Source organism: Globicephala melas, chromosome 7 (assembly GCF_963455315.2).
Source record: "Globicephala melas chromosome 7, mGloMel1.2, whole genome shotgun sequence".
Lineage (NCBI taxonomy): Eukaryota > Metazoa > Chordata > Mammalia > Artiodactyla > Delphinidae > Globicephala > Globicephala melas.
In genome coordinates this window covers 80,987,424-81,008,370 of record NC_083320.1, presented here as the reverse complement: position 1 = coordinate 81,008,370, position 20,947 = coordinate 80,987,424, and the positions used below count along the sequence as shown (strand labels likewise).

Here is a 20,947-nt window from a genome sequence, read left to right as displayed (position 1 = left end):
TATAGAGATTTTAACCGGGAATATTGGATGTGACATCCATCCTGTTATTGACTTGGGCAGCCAGCCAAGACCTGCAGGCTCTCGGAGGTGTCACCCGGGGCACCAGCGTTGTCTCTGAAAGCCAGCTCCAAGCATCCTTGTCCTTCCACCCGCAGGTACAACGACTACAAGTCCCAGGACGCTTCGCTCGTGGAGCCTGGGCGAGGGCGGGGCGGATCTCCGCAGTGACGTCACCGTCCCGGGGCGGACCGAGGGAGGGCGGGGCGAAGGGGCGGGGCGGGGAGGTGCCGGAGCGCGCTGGTGCTGATGCAGGATGGCTGAGCTCGCAGGAGCCCGGGAGGTCTGAGCCGGGAGAGGCTTGCTCCCTGCGCATCGCCTCGTCCGCCCGCCGCGTGGTCCTGGGCAGGTGGTCCCGGGACGCAGCGCAGGGCCAGGGCAGGGCCAGGGAAGGCAGGTGTGCAGCTGGACGGGCCAAAGGTTGATAGACTGCCCACCTGCCAGGTCTCGGAGCGGCCAGAGCTGCCCAGCCCGCCGAGTTCGCGATGACCTGCTGAGAAGCTTCGTCGGAGGCTGCGGGAGGCGGCCTCGTTGCGGGCGGTGCGGTTCTCGACCACCTCCCTAGTTGTGCGGAACCCCGTCCCCCCGCCCATCCCCGCGCCCCTTCCCTCTGCCGCCGGCAGAGATGGCGGATCCAGCCGAATGCAGCATCAAAGTGATGTGCCGGTTCCGGCCGCTCAACGAAGCTGAGATCCTCCGCGGGGACAAATTCATCCCCAAATTTAAAGGCGATGAGACCGTGGTGATCGGGGTAAGTGGCTGGGAAGTCTGGCCTCCCCTGCTGCTTCGCGCCGCAGCCCTGACGCCCCAGATCTGGCAGAGATGCTCGGGCTACCCCTTCGGACATCCCCTCGGGGCTGCCCTCTAGGGTGGACTCGACGAGAAATCCCCTCCCCCCCCGTAGTTCCCCCCTGGGCCGGTGGAGGGTCGACTGGGGACCATGGGGCGGGCCCCAGGCGGCGGGGGTCGGGGTGGGGGGCGAGGAAGTGTTCGGCGCCGCCATTGTTATTGGGGTGCGGGCCCGAGTGGGCCCATTGTTCCCCGCCCTGGCCACACCGCGTGGGTAGTGTGTTCAGGTTACCCTCAAGCCCACGTGTAACCCACAAATGATTCCAGTCATTGGTTCAATTTATCGAACACTTTGCCTCTTCTCACGAGCTTGGTGAAAGAAACAAGGTACTGGAAAAATCCTAGCCTCGGCGAGGAGCTCCCACAGCTGTGCAGAATTGGCTCCCCGCGGCGTTCCTCCTTGCTCTGCACGCGGAAGGCGGGGGATGGGGGAACGCTGGTGGCCTTGGTGTCTCCTGCTTCCTCTCAACCCAGGCTGCCCTGGCTTGGGCCTCGGTTCTGACCCTTCCGCAATAGGGCGACCCCCACTTGGTGTCCGCAGATCCTCGGGTGTGCTTCACGCTGGGTGGAGAGGAGGCTGTGCGCCCACGTCTGTGGGGCTGGGGGTCCGGAGCGCAACCAAATAGCCTCTGTGCCCAAAGAAGTTACTTTGTGTGGCTGGGGTCCCCTCCCTCTTGGTCTCCCTTCCCACGTTACCCCTCCCCCCTTCCCTCACCTCCGCAGACTTGGCTCTTTCTGCAGCGGGGCTGCTGGTGGGGGGGAGGGAATACCATTGGGTTTTAGTTCTCAAAAGAATATGTCAAATGAAATAAGCCAGCCTCCCCCAGCTCCACCGCCCTTCCCCCTCCGCTGTCCCCAGCATGTGTAGCTGATGGTGCCCTCTTTGTATGCGAGTCGCGTGGGGAGGGACCGAGTTAATGGGAGCCTCCCGATCCCTGCTGACACGTTCCTGGCAGCCTGCTCGAGGCTGCTGATGCAGCCTTCCCGGCCTCAGCATTGATTAAGTGATGTCATCCCGTTTACTGAGCATGCTCCGACTAACCCCCTCCCTCCTATTTCACCCAGTGGCTGGTGTATTTAGGTCAAGTGATTGACAAGTGACAATTTACTTAGGGTCTCTGCCCGAGTCAGCCCGGCCCTTCTTAGGCACCAGAGGCCGACATTTGCCGGCCCAAGCAGTCCCAGCATCTTCGCCAAGGTTGTGCCGCAGTCCCTGGTTAGGGACCTGAGCACTGGCAGATGCTGGCTGAACCGGAAGACAGGCGCTCTCCGCGCGAGGGGAGCAGAGGCAAGGCTCTGGCCTCGGGGCTTCATCTTGTACCTCCCTTAGGAAGGTAGCTCCTCTCGATGCCCTCTTCTCTCCTCCCAGTTTTCACAGCCATCAGAAAACCATGACCTCCAAATGCTATGGGGATGGTAGTTCACCCTGAGAGCTGACCTAAGAGGGCAGGAAAGAGGGGTTTTCTGTCTGCTTAGTGTTAAATTGAAGAAAAGATGTATGCTACAATTACTGATGAGGAAGATTCTATACTTAATGGCAGACATGGGATAGTGACATATCTATGGCCAGTACATGGGGCAGATGGGGCAGAGGTGTTGGCATACACCTCTAAGCTAGGGTCAGCCTATAGTCTGACTTGCTACTTCCTGAGCCACACTATGGTTTAGATAGAGTGGGAGTTACTGGGGACATCTAGTCCCTGCCCCTTTTCTTGTAACAATGTTTTAACAAGTAATTGTGCAGCCCTAGAACATGGTCTGATGACCCTAGTTTTTCAGAGGTTTTAAAGAAAAGCTGAAGTTGTTTCTTCCCCTTTTCCTCCTTCTTCTCCTTTTCCGTCTTCCTCTTCCTCCTCTTCCTCCATCTTCTAAGGGTGATATACCAGGACTAATGAAGTGGAGTAATAAGAAATCATCCCTTTGATCTGTGTGCAAGGCAGAGATCCTTAATCTTACAGTTATTCTTCTTTCATTTTGACACTACTATGAGTATATATTTAATTCCCATCTACATATTCATGTTATTGAGTGAATAAAGTAAAAACAAAGTCACCATATAAAAGAAGTATATTAAACAAAAGATTGTAGATGTGAATACACATGTAGCTCTTCAACTGTAAATTAACATTTATGATCATCTTACTATAATCCTTTCTTTAAAATTTTTATTTATTTATTTATCTTTGGCTGCATTGGGTCTTCGTTGCTGCACACAGGCCTTCTCTGGTTGTGGCGAGCGGGGGCTACTCTTCGTGGCGGTGCGCAGGCTTCTCATTGCGGTGGCTTCTCGTGTTGCGGAGCACGGGCTCTAGTAGTTGTGGCGCACGGGCTTAGTTGCTCCGCGGCATGTGGGATCTTCCCAGACCAGGGTTCAAACCCGTGTTCCCTGCATTGGCAGGCGGATGCTTAACCACTGCGCCACCAGGGAAGTCCCTTACTATAATCCTTTAATACAACAGAGAGTTTTCAGTTTTCTTTAAGGTAAATTTTTCTTTGAAATAAAGCATTCATATAGAAAAGTGTTTTCATAAGTGTACAGCTTGATGATTTTTTTTTTTTATAAACGCTCCCTTGTAACCACCTCTTACACTAAGAAACAGACATTTTCAGGACTGCAGAATTATCCCTAGCATCCCTCCCAGTCACTGACTCCCTCTGCCTCAGGGTAACTACTATTCTGACTTCTAATGCCATAGGTTAGTTTAGTTTAGTTTTTTTTTTAAGCTTTATCTACATAAAACCATACAGTATGTTCACTTCTGTGTGTGAGTTCTTGCGCTCAACATTACTCTCGTCAGATTCATCCATGTTGTGGTGTGTAGCTGCAGTTTGTTCATCCTCATTGTTCTGTAGTATCTCATATGAATGTACCACAATTTAGTTATCTAGTAACTGGTCGTAACTGTTTGGATAGTTTCCACTTTGGGGCTCTTATGGATGGAGCTGCTATGAACACGGTTTTACACATCTTTCAGTGAGTGCGGTACAGAACAGAAGACTGCCAGATGCTGAAGGGTGCTGGGACTTCTGTTGGCATGTGCTAGGACCCTTCCCATTCCTGATTAATAATGTGTAACTAAAGGAAGTGACAGTTCTGGCAGCCTGTATCTGACTTTGTACACCAAATAGAATGGCTCCCCAAGTCAATTCAGTAGGAACCATCCCACATGGCTCAGTTGCAGGTGGAAACTGCCTTAGGGGGGCATTCCCTTCCTTGCTTGCAGGGACAGAGATTGTGGGGATGACCAAAGAAGCCCAGAGCCATCCAGAAATGTCACCTTCACTCCCAAGAGAGATGAGTGAAGAATGAATTTCTGTGCAGTTATCTGTGAGTCCAAATTCAGAATTCCAGACATTGTATTTGTTTTTGAAACTGGGGTGATTTTATTTCCTTTAATGTCTTGTTCATTTCTTATGGAGATGTATGCTAAGCGGGAGATTTTGCAGGTGGAGTTCCTAGATTTTTCTTTTTTAAGAAATGTCCTGTCTTGGAGGGATTATCTCTACCATTCTTGCTCCACCCTGCCCTCCACCCCCGCCCCCATCCTGTGCAGAGCTTTCTTTCCCTGACTGCTCCAGCCACAGTCTCTTCCCACTATGAACTCTTGTAGCATTTATTCTGTATATGATCTCCTGATTTTTTTGCCTTAGATTATTTTTAATTTTGATCATATGTTTAATGACATTGTAAGGCATGTGTAGAGACAAGGCCCATCCATGTTTTGCTTCTGTGTACTTCCCAGGGCCTTGCCCATAGAAGGCACTTAATAAATATTTATTCATCTCTTTGTTGAGTATAGAAATCTTAACTCTGATGTATTTAACTGATTTCATGGACTTTTAATTGACTGTAGGCTGTTGGGGGTAGTTAAAAAAGAAGTTTAAAGAGATGTGCTATTCATTGGAGCAGGACTGGTAAGAGAGCATATAATACACTTAAATGTTATAAGAAAATTGGGAAAGAACCGTATCCAGCTTTGTTAAAAATTAGAAGCACTAATGATACTCGTGGTGAGCTAGAAGTGGAGGGCGGGGCTAGGGACTCCATAATTCTTCAGAGAAAAATATTGGATTTACAGCATTTCTCAGAATACTCCTCCATTAGCTGCTAAAATTCCGTGTGAGTCATCCATTACTTTGAGCTCTGCCTATTGGTTTTGATGCATCTGTATTGTTGGAACTCTGTTTCAGAGAGTTCTCAGTGAGTTTCTTTGAAATGGACTCATACCCTTCAGTTTTGGGCTTTCCTCTTGTTTGCAATCCTGGGAAAGCAGGTGCTGTTAACCATGGGTGCTTTCCCTGGGACAATGTAAGTTCTGACTTGTTGGAAAGCCAAAGCAAAATATTATCTATAAACCCTGAGCTGGCCTTCGGGTGGAAAGTGGCCTCAGGCTGCAGGAGCTTAGATTAGTTCTGGGCAGTGGATGGGCAGGGAAGGCAGGAGCCAGGACAGAGACCAAATTCCAAGCCTGAGTTATCTTTGTGGAGATTATAGGCTGAAGATGTGAAGAAATATGGCTAGAACTTTTCTTTTTGTCCATAGCAATGGTCTTTTAAAGCAAGAGTATTTTCTTTTAAAATTTATACAGAGTAAAGTCACTTTTTTTGGTATATAGTTCTATTGTAGGGGTGTGAAAAATACAGAGTTGTGTAGCTATGCTGTATTAGTTTCCTGTTGCTGCTGTAACAAATTACAACAAATTTAAAGGCTTAAAATGATACAAGTTTATTATCACACAGCTTCCATAGGTCCTGTGGACAAAGGATGTCGCCTGCCATTGATGGTGCACCCTGAGGGGAATTCAGGACATAGAAAAACAGAATACTGACCCTAGATAGTTAAGATGCATATCGAAGGAATGTTTTCCTTAGCCCAGACTCTTTCATCTTCCCATACATAGAAAAGCACTAAAATCATTAACTTGAGATGTCTGTTTGTTGTGATTAGCAGTAATCTTTTGATGTTCCACTACATAGTTTTGTTTTGTTTTTTTTTCCCCCCTGCAAAAACTCCTGTATATCCTGACTCCTCCTTTACCTCTTTGGAACAGTCCCTCAGAGCTATCTGAGAGGCTGCCATCCCGGGCTATAGTCCTCAGTAAATGTCCTAAATAAAACATATTTCTCAGTTTTTAGGTTGTGCTTTTTTTTTTCAGTCGACAATCAGAAGTCCATCAAGTCAGCTGGTTTCTCTGTTTAGAGTCTCACAAGGTCAAGAGCAAGGTGTTGGCAGGGCCATGTTCTTTTCTGGAGGGTCTGGGAGAAAATTCATTTCTTTGCTCATTCAGGTTGTTGGCAGAATTCAGTTCCTTGTGGTTGTAGGACTTAGGTCCCAATCCCCTTGCTGCCTGTCAGCCTGGGCTGTTCTTAGCTTCTAGAGGCCACTCGCAGGTCCTGGCCACATGGCCCCCTTCCTCTACCTTAGGAGCCAGCAGTGGGTTGATTCCCTCTCATGCTTCAAATTTCTCCTGCCTCTTCTTCCACGGCTTGTCTCTCTCACTGACTCCTCTGCCTCCCTCTTTCACTTTTTCAGGGCCCACTTGGTTACAGTGAGCCCAGTCAGATAATCGGGGATAATCTCCCTGATATAAGGGCAGCTGATTAGCAATCTTAATTCCATCTGCAAAGTTCCTTTTATCCTGTAACTTTCACATATTCACAGCTTCCAGGGATTAGTGTGGACATCTTTTGAGCCATTATTCTGCCTCCACATACCATACTCAAGATACAAAGCAAAAAAAAAAAAGATACAAAGAAATTTCATCACTCCAAAAAAATAAAAGTCCTCATGCCCCGCCCCACCCGTAATCAAACCTTCTCCCCTCTCTTAACCCCTGGCAACAATTTATCTGTTCTTCCTTTGTATAATTTTTGCCTTTTCCAAATTGTATATATAAAAATGGAATCATAGGGCTTCCCTGGTGGTGCAGTGGTTGGGAGTCTGCCTGCCGATGCAGGGGACACGGGTTCGTGCCCCGGTCCAGGAAGATCCCACATGCCGCGGAGCGGCTGGTCCCGTGAGCCATGGCCGCTGGGCCTGCGCGTCCCTGTGCTCCGCAACGGGAGAGGCCACAACAGTGAGAGGCCCGCGTACCGCAAAAAAAAAAAAAAAAAAAAGGAATCATAAATTTAAGTATCTTTTTGAGCTTGGGTCCTTTGAGGTTTAGGTTGTTGTTGTTGCATGTATCAATAGTTCATTCCTTTTTATTGCTTAGTGGTATTCCTTTATACAAGTTTGTCACAGTTTATCCATTCACTTGTTGAAGGACATTTGTATTGTTTCCAATCTGGCATGATTCTGAAAAAAGCTGTTATGAACCTTTGAATATAGGTTCTAGTGTGAGTATGAATTTTTTATTTCTCTTGGGTAAACACCCAGGAGTGGGATTACTACAATATATCATATTGTAACTATATGTTTAACTCTAAGAAATTGCCAGTTTTCCAAAGTGGTTGTACCATTTTGTGTTCCCACCTAAAAGCGGTAACATTTTAAGCCAGACTTTTAAAGAATGTATTCAGTCACTGTGTCTGGTGAATACTAAGAGTAGTGTTTAGTAGTGTCAAGATATATCAGCCCTTCATTCTCTTGTGCCCTAACTTCAGAGATGTTTACATGAGATGTCACATGTTTAGATGACTTAGTGGTTTCCTGTAAACCTACCCTCTGAAACCCTGGAATGAGTGAACACAGGAGAGTAGCTATAACCTGGCATGTGTCACTGGAGGCCACTCATGTTGGTGGTGAGCACACAGTCGATGCTATGTAAATGACTGGGGGGTTGGTAGAGGCAGCGGGGAGAGTCAGACAGAACCGAGTGTGGATTCACTAGCTCTCTGTGGAGCATTTTTCAAGTTGCTTAGCTTTCCTGGGCCTCAGTTTGGTCATATTTAAGGTGGAGATAATTACTTATCTCACAGGGTCGTTGGGATGAAATGAAGTGGTCAAAACAGGGTCTAGCACAGAGAAAATGCTCAATAAATGCTAATTATCTCCCACATTTCCTATTCCCCTTTTAATTTTCCTCATTTTCAGAATTAGCCTTGCCCCCCAAAATTACTGCCCTTAACTCTGGCTAGCCCCTGAAAGCCCTTCTTGCATCCCCATTTCCTAGGAACTGGTTCACCCCATTCTCCTGCTTGGAATAGCCACTCTTCCTCTTACCTGTGGAATTCCTAACCATTGGAAGGCAGAGCTCAGGTTCCATTTACTCATAGACTATATCAGCTGTTCCTGTTATCTGCAATGATCACACATAGGTGTGTGCACACGCATGCGTGTGTATATCCTCCTCATGTAAATTGCAAGCTTCTGAGAAGCAGGAGCTGTTTTTTTTTTACGTCTTTGTCCCCTTTTCTGTCATTTTCTTGTTGCTTAGTAAGTGTATCTTGATTGACAGTTCTGTCTTCCCCTTTTCCCTGCCTGGAATCAAGTCTCCCTAAATGCCAATTTCTGCATTTCCTTAAATAACTTGGGCATCACTGGGGATTTCCCTCTGCTTCCACCTGTGCTCGTCTGGCCTAAGGCCCCTGTTTGATGACAGTGTTTTGCATCCTTGGCTTTTCTCCTCCCTCCGGAATACGAAACCTCCCCCACCTTTGGGTTCTCTTTAGTACCGGCCTCAGGTTTCTCACCCGCGTCTACTTGTTACACAAGCAAAAACAAAACTACATCCTCCCCAATGGTTTCTCTTGAGTTAAAAAAAAAAAAAAAAGCTCCCTGACAGATCCAATTTCACTTGATTTCTCTCAGGTTTTCCATAGAGTCCTATTTTTGTGGCTGAGAAAGCTCCTCCCTTAACCCATTTCCTGCACATCAACCAAGTTCCTTTTAGTAGGAAGAGAGATGTTGAGTTTGTGGTTATTTGCAGATATTGCAGAGCTTGCGAGAAAATAAGAGTTTTAGATTCATCTTACTGTCCCCAGCACCAAATTTGGACGTGAGGCAGACAGCCCAGGACCATCATTTCCCAGCTCTGCGACTTCTTAGCTTTAAGAACTTGGACAAATTGCTACACCATGCTGTTTCAGTTTCCCGGCCTGTGAAATGGGGATAATAACACTCTCCACCTTGTGACAGTTACATGAGCTAATGTGTGTAGATTACCAAGTACGGTGCCTGGTTCAGAAAATGTACACTGTTGTAAGACCCACAATGGTTATTTCTCTGCACACCTGTCAGACTGACTAATCTGGGGAAAGCCTTAGACCCTTCACAGGTGCCCTGGTACCTTCAGGTTGTGTTAAAGAAAAAATTATTCTCACACTTGTAAAGATAGTAAGGAAGACTATTGTAGTAGGGGGTCTATAGTACTGCAATAGGGAAGAGAAATCAGGCTCAAGTACAAGTGGAGCAGGTTGGTGGGGGGATAGGTGGATGGACAGTCGCTAAGAGGGGACATGAAAGGTAAGGGGGATTCTTGCTGAACTGACCTAATAGGATTCCTGCTGCAGGCAGGCCAGATATCAACGTTTTAAGATACACGTATTGCAGTATCGAGGGTGATTAGATATTGACGGTGGCGGGGATTCTCTCTAAACTGCCTTAGCAGGAGTCTTGCTCAAATTGGACTCTGCAGGGACAGGCATGGAAGTCCAAGGTCAAGGCCCAGTTGAGAAGAGGGCTCAGCGGAGCCTGACTAAAGTTCGATCAAGGAGAGAGTCTTGGGACTTCCCTGGTGGTCCAGCGGTTAAGACTCCACGCTTTCACTGCAGGGTTCAGTCCCTGGTTGGGGAACTAAGATCCTGCATGCCACGTGGCACGGCCAAAAAATAGGGGAGAGAGTCTTGTTCATTTGGAACTCAGATGCTTCAGTGGGGGCATTGGAGACCTCCATCCCCCAGCCCTACCTACCTTCCTAACCTCACCCCCGACCCCATGTTACATCTGGGCTTCTGTTCCCCTAAAATATTAGGCTTCCCAATGTCTGCCCTTCGCCGCCACAGCTGCCCACATCCCACATGCCTGGGATGACCGTCCTCAAAGTGTACCTGCATGGCAACATCCACTCGCCTTTAGAATCTCATCCCATGGTGCGTTTTCTGAACACTTTTGTGACCAGCTCCTCTCCCCCTCCCCCCCGCCACCCTGGCCAAGTTAGATGCTTCTTCCCTGCACCCCTCGTACCACGCAGGACTCCTGTCAGACCTCCCCCACTACTGCATTTCATTTATTTGGGTATAAGTGTCCTTTCCCCCAATTAGACTAAACCCCTTGGAGGGCAGGAAGCGTGTGCCATTCGTTTCCATCTGCAAGTCCTGGACTAGTAGCTGGAATAGAGTGGTTGCTCGGTACAAGATGTCATTTGAAAGAAGTGAAAGAATGCCGACCCTCCTGGGCTGTCAGATGTCCAAGCCTGGGGTTATTTGCTTGGATTTTTACCTTTGACCTTTGTCTAGCTCTGGTAACTTCTTTCCTGCTTTGGATATCTTCATGGTTTTGTTGTTGTTGTCTTAAAAGAAATAGCTTTTTCAGGCGTCCTGATATATGCTCACTGAAAAGACCTCAGACCGTGCAGAAAAACATGAAGGAGAAGGTTAAAATCACTGTTAATTTTATGAACCAGAAAACATCATTGTTAACATCTTATTGTTTATTCCAGCTCTTTTCTATTCTATAGGAAACATACTTTGTTTTAAAATGAAGATATGATTTTATAAAATCTGTTTTGAAACCCAGCATTTTACTTAATGGTATACCTCGGACATCAGCATTTTTAAAGGTTGTATATAATTCCATATGTGTCTAATCAGTACTTTAACCATTTTCTACTGATGGACATTTGTTTTTCTTCTGTTTTATTTTTCAGTTATAAACAAAGGTGTGATACACATCGGTGTATGCATCTCTTTGTGCTCTTGCCCAATTTTTTGTTAGAATACGTTCCTAGAATTGGGATTGCTGGGTAAAAGGATATAGATGATTTTAAGGTATCCACAGTTTTTGAGGGGGAGCAATTTAGAGATGGTGAATTGTCTTCTGTTTTATATTCTCACTTCTTTGCCCCATAGCAGACTCCACGGGGTTGGTGCCAGTTTGTCTCATAAGACATCCCTTCATACCTCAGCTAAATTAAATTCTTACCAAGAGCATGTGCTTCGTCATGCACTGTTAACCGATAGATCCAGAACACGGCAGTGTCTTCAGATTTTTAATGTAAACCATAGGATTTTGTTGGCTGTCTCTTGTCAGTTTCAGTATCCTAAAGGATGTTGTTCCTTGGAGGTGATCAAAAGCGAAATTTGTCCCTTGAGACAGTGAGAGATAGAGGTCAAGATTGTAGTCTTAAAGAAAACTAGGATGGATGTGTCCTTTCTTCTTGGAGCTAACAGTGAATGGCCTGTGATATCTTCCAGGCAATGGTAAGATGAGAAGGGATATAATAGCCCTCCCAAAAAAGCCCTAGAAAGAGCTTTTTTTTTTTTTTTCTTTTCCTTTGATTACTAGGTACTCTTAAAAAAAACTTATATAAAATTTCAAGCATACACCAAAGTGGAAAGAATATCAAAATATACCCCCATGAATCTATCAACCAGTTTTAGCTATCATCAACAAATGGGCTAATCTTATTTTTTCTATACACTCCTAACCTTATCTCCCCAAATCACTCAATTATTTTAAAGTGAAATCTGATGTCTCACATTACTCTATCCCTAAACTTTAATAGATACCTCTACAAGATCAGGACTCTTAAAACCACAATAACATGATCACAGCTAACGTGCACAATTCCTTAATGTCAAATACCCAGACAGATTCCTCCCATTGCCTTATAAGTTTCTTCTACAGTTGGTTTGCTCAGATCAGAATACTAGGTACTATTGATTACAAGTGTGGAGGAAAAGAAATGCTCATACGTACCAACCTTGAAACAAGAGGGAGGGAGGCTTTTGCTATAGAGTCATGTGTGGCAGTAGAAACACACACAGAGCAATCAGGGCTAATCGAGATGTCCAGCGCCATCTCCCTTAACAGTAGTAATGTCCTAGTTATCCTTTTTAATAAACCAATGCCAGCATTGCAGAATCACCCACAAAAGCTATTTAAAGAGCAACATGCTTTATAGCTTCCCTCACTGCTGCATCTCCCCTTGCTTTAGTTGGCTTGCGTAAACGTCAGCAAAGCAGGACACGTCACTCATTTGTCTTCTAAGCCCAGTACCCACCCTTATAAAATCGGTACCAACTACGTTTAGAGCAGTTCTTTTAGGTGTGTCTTGGTGTGTTAGTATTTATTATCTTTTCAGTCAGTGCATACTCATCCTTGATGTGAATTGAATACTGGAAAAGAAATCCACAGAGCTGAAGGGAAAACATGCAGGTGAGCAGGTGAGAAGAGAATTCAGTGTAACACAATACTTTAAGGAAAAAGGTTTGTAGTTCTCTTTTTACGCATTTTCTCATAAAAAAAGAAACCTTGGAAGGGAGTTGAGGTTAGAGAAAAAGTGCAAATAAACACCAAATCCCACATGATCGATGCTTTAACTTCTTTGACTGCAGAGTATGGTCGTGAGAGCTGCTGATCAGTAATGTTATTTTAGGAGCATTTTGTTTGAAGAGCTTGGTCACACAATTCCGGGCTAGCAAATCTCCGGGACTCTTCCCAGGCTCTCTCACAGAGCCGTCTCCCCACTCCCAGGTCTCATTTGTTCTCAAGGGGAAACGAAGAACAGCCTGCTTCAGTTCTCTGAGGAGGTTATATCATAGTTTTTTACTGAATGAATGATCGGGTCCCTCACTCCACAGAGATTACTGATGTTCACCTGGGAACCTGGGTAGACAACGGCTCCGTCTGACATCAGGAACTTGGGGTAGCCTTGGGGGAACGGACTTCTGCTCCTCTTTCATGGCAACTCTTGCTCCATAGAGAGGAGCAAATGCCAATCTGATTGGTCAGTGTCCGAACCTCTATTGGTCCTGGTTACTGGTGGACAGGGTCCCTTGGGAGGCGGTCAGTTCCTTCCTCTATCTGGCCTCTGTGGTAAGCTGACCCCTGCAGGGTCTGGCTTCCTGGGCTGGCTCCCGGGGGCTGGCTGTTTTTCCATCTCAGCATCATCTACTGCTGAGTGGATAAGTTCGTCTGGGCCCACAGATTCGGGCCCCTGTGGGCTGGTCTTAAGGTTCAGAACAGGCTGGGCTGTGGGACGGTGGGGTGGTGAGGTGAAGAAAACAGGAAGACCACACAAGCCTCCTTGCCCAAGCCTTGGCCAATTTTGATATTGGGATAATGGGTGCTAGTGCCCTACCCAGGTGGTGCTTGGACACCTGCTGTATCCCTGTTCCTGTGTAGAGCAAACTCGCCCGCCCAGGGGGAGAAGGCGGTTGACTGTTAGGGGAGGCTTCTGGCATTCCAGGGCCCCTGGTACTAATGTCATCATGATAGCATCGAAACCATCTTCAAACTACTAATAGTTTGTTTATCTAATATTTGTGAAAGTAGACTTTTGAAGAGAAGTGTTTAGCTCTTCAGTAATAATTACTAAACAACACAACCCACTAATTATCTGCTCAAACAAGTGGGAAAAAACCCCCACCTGAAGTACTGTGTCCTAGAGTAACACTTGCTTGCTCATGTGTGTTGTTAAATTTTCCTTAATGAATATGCCTCTTGGAAAAGACTGGCTTGAGAATTTTTTTTTTTTGAAGTATAGTTGATTTACAACGTTGTGTTAATCTCTGCTGTACAGCAAAGTGATTCAGTTATACATATATAGACATTCTTTTTTATATTCTTTTCCATTATGTTTTATCACAGGATATTGAATATAGTTCCCTGTGGAGGATGTATTTTAAACAATATTTTCTGATCTAGACATTTATCTAAACAAGTTTGTAAAGGGGAAAATATACACCTATCTAATACTCACTTCCTTCGTTCTATTAAAAACAAATATAAAGAGGTAACATATAGGTTAATGTAAAACTTTAAATGAGTTCTTTATTACTATGAAAAATGTTTCCCTCTTATAAAGAGGTGTTTTTCTGCACTGTGGACCTTTTGGAGCTTCACTGTAATACTATGCTGTCCAAAATGGTAGCCACCAGCCTCATGTGACTATGAAGCACTTGCAGTGTGGTTGTCCAAACTGGGGTGTGTAGGAGATGTAAAATGTAAACTGGCTGTCAAAGGCTCTGTACCAAAAAAAAAAAAAAGGAATGTAAAAATATTAATTTATTCATTAATTCTTTTGGTATTCATTTCATGTTGAAATGATAATATTTTGGATGTATCGGGTTAAATAACATTGATGAAATAAATTCCCCCCTTTTCTTTACACTTTTTAAAATGTGACTACTAGAAAATTTAAAGTTACATGTGTGGCTTGCATTTTTGTCTGACATTGTGTATATACATACATATATACATATATATATATCTTTTTTTTCTCTTCTTATTCTTTGGTGGTGGCATGTGGGATCCTAGTTCCCTGAGGAGGGATCGAACCCCGCCCCCTGCATTGGAAGCGAGGAGTCTTAACCACTGGACTGCCAGGGAAGTCCTGGCATTATATTTCTATTGGCAATATATTTATATATGACAGTGCTGCTGTAACATTTAGATGCTAGCATTCTGATTGTTTTTGCATTTATTAATTTTGGTTCCAGTTTGGCATATTGAGGGCTTATTGTATGCTAAGGTCAGTGCTAGGCACTGTGGACTTCCTGTGATAAGTAAGACAAGATCCCTGCCATCAGTAACCGTGTATATAATTAACTCAATGGGCGGAAGCAAGTGAAAAAAAAAAAGTAGTGTGCTATGAGTGTCCGAAGAGAAGAGGAAGCACAACCTTGATGGAGTTAAAAAGAGAGAGAAAGCACATCCAGTGGTGTTCTGGGAAACCTCGGGCAGGGGGACCGTTTGATCCTTACCTCGAAGCTGGGGTAGGAATCTGCTCTGCAAATGTAAAATTTGCTTCTTTATCCTCAGTTACTTTGCAGTTCTGCATAGCCGCTTTAGAGATTTCTGTTTTAAATATGGTTGAGAAAAAGACCTCATAAGGGATGTGTGCTGTAGCTGGGCGTCACTCTCCTCTACCCCCGCCCCACCCCACCCCCCAGCCCCTCCTCCGCCGCCAGGATTGTGCTCCACCCCGCATCCTGTAATTAAGTACCAGCCATTTGCAGCGGGTTTGTGATGCGGATTTGTGATGCCTTTGCGTGGGTGACATTGAGAACACCAAAAGGTGACGGGGGCCTCGTCTTGGAAATGCCGTCCTGCCGCCACGCTCCAGCCGCAGGGGCGGCGGGCCTCGCCCTACCCTCCGCTGGGTGCTGGGTCGACCTCCCCAGCCGGCGGATTTTAATTTCCAGGCAAGGAGCGCCAGGGTGATGGCAAATTTGCTGCTTACCTTGTCTCCATTCTGTCGCTAATGCTGGGAATGATGAGACCTCTTGTCCTGAAAATACATTCCCCTTCAGCGCAGGCACCTTCTAATGAGGTCCCTCCCCGCAGCGGAACAAAAGCTCCCATTAGGAGGACGTCAGGGGGAGGCCGCGCTGCTGTGGGAAACCTAGGCAACGCCGCCTTTGTCGCTCACAGGTGCCTCTTCTTTGTCCTGGCATCTGGGGGAGAGGTCACCTTGCAGGTGAAGGCCACACAGCTTTTTGGAGAAGGAGCTGGAAACTTTTCCACCCCTACTTATGTCCCTGTGTGTGTGGGTTGGCACAGAATTGATTTTTCCTCCTTTGTAAATGGCAGAAAGGCTCATTCACATGATGGTAACATGAAAGAACAGCCACGGCAAAATCAGCCATAAACTTACCACCTTACATCATCCACGTTAATTCTTTTGTATCCTCCTTTCTCCTCTCTCGGTTGACACTTAACATCTTGGAAAATAAATGTATACCATAGATATACAATTCTGCCTTTTTTGAAAAAACCAAATCCTACTCCATAAATGATTTTCCATGTTGTATAATATCTTCATGGGTATAATTTTCACTGATGACTTAAGTGTGCTTTGGGCTGATAGATCACAGTTTGCTCGTTCAGCTCTCGTCCCCCCTTGCTGTGGGTGATGCTTTAGTGAGCATATGCATGCACGGAGCTGTTTTCTTTTGCTGAATTATTTCTAGACGATACGTTCTCCAGAAGTTGATTTACTGGACCCAATGCTATGAATATTTAAATTGATCCTATTCAGTATTATCCTGTTGCTTTCTGTAGGGGTCTACCCATCCCTATGGCCTCTGGGGGTATGTGAGTATCCCATCTGGCAGGGAATTAATTTTTAAGGCAAAGGAGATAATCATTTGAGAGGGTAATTTATAGAGCAGTGGTCTGGGATTCATGTGTCTTGGGTTTTGTTCCAGGCATTTCCTCTGATTTTATATGAATTTTAAACTAAAAGTATAACTATTCAGTGATCTGTTTTACTTTGGAATGTTGTTGACATCGGGCACTTCTGGGGTCAGGCTGGTGAATGGGGAGCCTCCTGGGCTTTAAAGACGAAGGAAGGACTTGGAAGTGTTGGTCCACCTCCCAACATTCATCAGAGGAGTTGCTCGGAGGTGGTGATCTACACTTATGTTTAACTCAAGGCCCTTCTCACATGCTCACAGATATAATTATTCATGCTGTGGCATTGGATGAACTTCAGACCTTCTCTAACCTAACAGCAGCTCACGTAGGGATACATCTTGCTGGATGACCTGGGGCACCTTGTAGGAGTCCATCCTTCCAGGAGGTATGGTGACACCATGCAAAACGCATGACTTCATGCTTCAGTGGTTCTATACATCCAGGCACCCGCATGCTCTTTAGTTCTGGGGTAGCCCACCAACCAGGCTCATCGTCCTGTGGGCATCACTGGCAAACCCAGCGCTGGGACACAAGAACCCAGGTAAGGTAAACAAAAAGAAAAGCAAGATGAATAGGAACTCGGGCCAGCCTGAAAATGAGAGGAAAAGAGTGCTGTGGGCCCCCTTCCTGGGTGTCTCTATTCTCTGATCTTACTAGAGAAGACAGGACACATTTCTTTTCTTACAAAATTGACTTTGAATACAAAATATTGCTCTCTATTGAATAGGTTTAGTCACTTTTTTGGGGTGCCTTGATTATCGTGTCAAATACCACTTATTTAAGAAACTTATTTCATTTGTGAAATTTTTACCTATTACTCTGATTAAATTTTAGGTTTTATAAAAGTGATAAATTAAGGCATACTCATGGTATAAAGCTCAAAGAACACAGAAGGAGATAAAGGGAAAAGGAAGGATGAGGTAAGAATTTTTACAGGGGAGGAAAGGTATTCAATGTGATCACTGTGTGTTCAAGGACTGGAGGAAGCCTACAAGCCACATTCAAGAGGCTTGAGGACAGAGGAGCAGCAAGGTGGTCAGATTAGAATAAACAGGAAGGAATGAGATGTAGAGGGTCTTGAAAGGGGGCTAGAGGAATTGAAACTTGGTTTGGTTGACAGGTAACTCTACTCTAGCCTGTAGCTGGCTCAGAAATACACCCACAAAACATTTCTCCTTAAATCATGTATCCCTTGGCCTCAAACAACCTTTTCAGGTTCCCACGAAGGTGGGTACTGTTGAAGTTTGCTCTTCACAGCTTTATGCCTGGTGGTACAATGCAAAACATGCATGTTCTCATCTATCCCAGACGAAGTTCAACCGTTATGGTCCCTTGATCTGTCATCTAAAAGGATTAATATATCTTGTTTAACCCCAATAGTTAGGGGATGAAGGTTTTTTTTCATGTGTGGATCACCACATTTCAAGGAATTGACACACAGCAAAGTATACATAACTGAAGCCACATTTAACATAATGTTTTTCTGATGATCTAGACATTTCCTGGAAGATTTTTGCATCGTTGGTAAGAATGGTCTAATTTGGGATATTGTATATGTCAAAGGCTCCTCATTGTACAACCGTAGTTTCATGTCTGTTGATGTCTGTTGATATTGCTTATTTTAAGGGAAGAGATGATAGAAAACAACCCTCTAAAGTGGCATAATTCTGGCAGAATTTCTTCAGCACTAAATTGCATTTCAGTAGCTGGAGCTTACTCTGGAAAGTGAGTGTGGGAGGTCAGAGAGAAAGTGCCTTCAACTTGAATGCTTGGGAGAACCATATTTAGAGAAAACTCCTGAATCTTTTAAAAGTTAAGAATAGCCTGTTTTTTAATTTCCTATTTGCCGCACCCCACCCCAAACACAACTCTAGTGTTCAGTATAAATATCAGTTGATAAGAGTGTCTCATTAGCAGAACTACAGACAATCTGTGTGTTACTGCTCTTCTCAGAGACCTTTATGAACCTGTTTGATGACCAGTAATTTTCTTCTTACACCAGTGAGGTTATACTCTTCCCTGCTTGCTTGCGAAATATTGTAATTCTAACAGAGTAGTGACAGCGTATCACAAAATCTGCTTGACTTAACAAACACGTAAATGCTTTACGTTTATTCAGCCATTTATTTTAATCCTCAGTACCACTCTATGAGGTAGCCACTATTGTCCTAACCCATCTCCTCATTTCCACAGATGAGAAATTTGGGACACAGGTTAAGTAACTTGCCTAAGGTCACACAAGAGTAAGTTGTGGATCTGGGATTCAAACCCAGGCACACTGGCCTCAGAGTCCTTGCTTTAAACTGTTTGCTATGTTGATTTTGCTATTTTGGTTCATACCAGGAATTGAGAATGTTTGGGTGCACAGCATTTTCTAAATTCGAGTTTCTCTAGGTCACTAGTTCCTTGAGTTATTCCCTGATAAAAGGGTTTGATATCAATTAAATGTAGGAAGAGTTACCCACATTCTCTGCCTCTTGGAGATCCGAGCCCCCCAGCCCCCTCAAGCAGTCCTGCCATAAATCAGCACACTTAGCTTTGTTTAACTTGGTGTTTCTGAGCTGAGGCATAAGTTTGGGACCGCTGTAGGAGAAGGTAGCTGTAAACTAGGGCTACCCTTGAAAATGGAGGATTTTTTTTCTCTCTCTTTCTTGTCTTTGCATTGATATCAAATTATATATGATGGTCAGAATCAGCTTCTCTGTTATTGCTGTGATTTCCATCTGAAAGGCTGTTTAGGGCATTCCATAGAATACAATGCCACTGTTCTCAAGGGTGTGGTATATTTGTTAGGAAGCCTTGTAAGCTAGACTTCTGAATATTTCAGTCTGCTATTAATCTATATGGATCTGTCCACAGAGAAAAGAATTATGATGCTTTTCTTATAAAAACATGTGTTCACCCTTCTCTTCTGTGTCTTAAAAGTGGAGAGATTTGTGACTGCTTCTTGGGTTTCTAAGTCCATCTGTGTTCAACCATATTACTAAACTCTCTTTTAAAAATTGTCAGTAAATTTAAAAAGATATATCATGAAGATAATTTTTTGTCATCTTCAAATAATGTCAGTTTTTTTCTTTCTTTCCCAAACATGTACTTTTAAATTCTTTTTTCTTGTCTTACTGCATTGGATAGGACCTCCTGGACAGTCTGAAATAATAAACAATAAAAGCAGGACTCCTTGTCTCGGTCTTGATCTTAAAGCAATGTTTGATGTAGGTTTTTAGTAGATGTCCATAATCAAGGTAAGGAAGTACCACCTATTCCTAGTTTGTTTTGTTTTGTTTTTAGTCATGAACGGGTCTTGAGGACCTTGATTCCTTCTTACTTGGATTGTGATAGTCTTGGAAAACAATCCCCTGCTTGCTCTTCACTTTCTCTAGTCTCTTGAATATTGTTGCTAAAATCTTTCTGAAGTTCCATCCAGAATATGTCAATTCTCTGCTCAAAACATTTAAGGACTCTCCTTTGCTTACTAAAATAAATGTGAACTCCTCAACTTGTTCCTGCTATTCAGCAAAACCCTCCACAATATGTTCCCTTCAACCTTTCTCAAACCTAACCGTACGCTGTATGCCAAACTCAGTCTGGGCTTTCACTCTTTCAGGCCTTTGTTGATGAGGTTCCCATCTCGTGGAGTCCATTCCCATCCTTCTGTCCTCCTGAACTTCTTTCTCACACTAGAAACTCACAGGAGGTATTTCTCTTGTCCTTAGTCTCTCTCTTCTTGGAATTACCCCACTTAGATGCGAGCTCCTCTCCAGGTTAGGGTTTCTATGATTGATTTTCTTTCTTTCTTTTTTTTTAAAACAGTTTTATTGAGGTATGATTGATATACATTGTTTGACTTATTTTCATACTCTCAGCATATGATTCATAATGAGTGTGTAATACACAATGGGATGTATGAATGACTAACTGAAAAAGTATTTCTTGTGGTGTTAGTGCTCATTGTTATGATTATTTTTTGTTTCATTATGCCTCTCTTCATCAGTCCTACCTGAGGACTAAACATGCCCATATGTTTCTTTTGCGGAATTCACCATAATTGGGCCAAACTGAGAACAGGCATTCCTTAGGGTGCACGATCCATTCATCCCACCGGCAACCAACTCTGTCTAGTAAGAGAGAGAGACAGACAGACAGACGCACACACACACAAGTAATGGCAATGAGACTGATAAGTGATTGAATAGTACTCAAGGTTTATTGAGCATGAAACGCCTTTAAAGTTGGGGTAAATTTTGCAAAGTGGTTCCATTTTCCAAAGGAAAAAGTTGTTTTGTATTGAATATCCAAACTCCTTTACGTTCTATTCAGTTGGCAGAGCCAAAAAGGAAAGAAATTAGAGATTCATTAAGTACAGAAAATGATTTGCTTTCAAATGATTTCCTCTTCTTCTAAAACGTAGAAGCCACACACAAAACACTCTTCTCTTGACTTGCGACTTAACTAGTCTTACAAAATTATTTTAATACGAACTGAAAACTAGCATCATAAAGAAAGAAGCATCCAGGAAATTGTAAATTGAAGACATTAATATAAATGAGCCATACTTAAAGTTCTGTCGATAGTCCTCAGCTCTGAAAGGGAAATGTCTGTAATTTACCTAAATTGGCTTGAAAGAAAAAGAAATGAGACTTCCTTCCTTGGATGTCTGTTTCCTGGCATTTTCCTAATAACCAGCCTACAGAGGGATTGAATTATTATTATAATCCCATAGCTATTATTTTCATTTCA

General features: G+C 44.2%; 1 protein-coding gene across 1 annotated transcript in view; it reads left to right on the top strand.

The window, feature by feature from the left end:
* The first annotated feature begins 270 nt into the window (after positions 1–270).
* KIF5C (kinesin family member 5C) overlaps positions 271–20,947 on the top strand; it is a 166,506-nt gene continuing 145,829 nt past the window's right edge. The window contains exon 1 of the mRNA XM_030852814.2: positions 271–808. Coding sequence (XP_030708674.2) covers positions 683–808 — 126 coding nt within the window. The 5' untranslated portion in view covers positions 271–682. The remainder of the gene's footprint in view (positions 809–20,947) is intronic.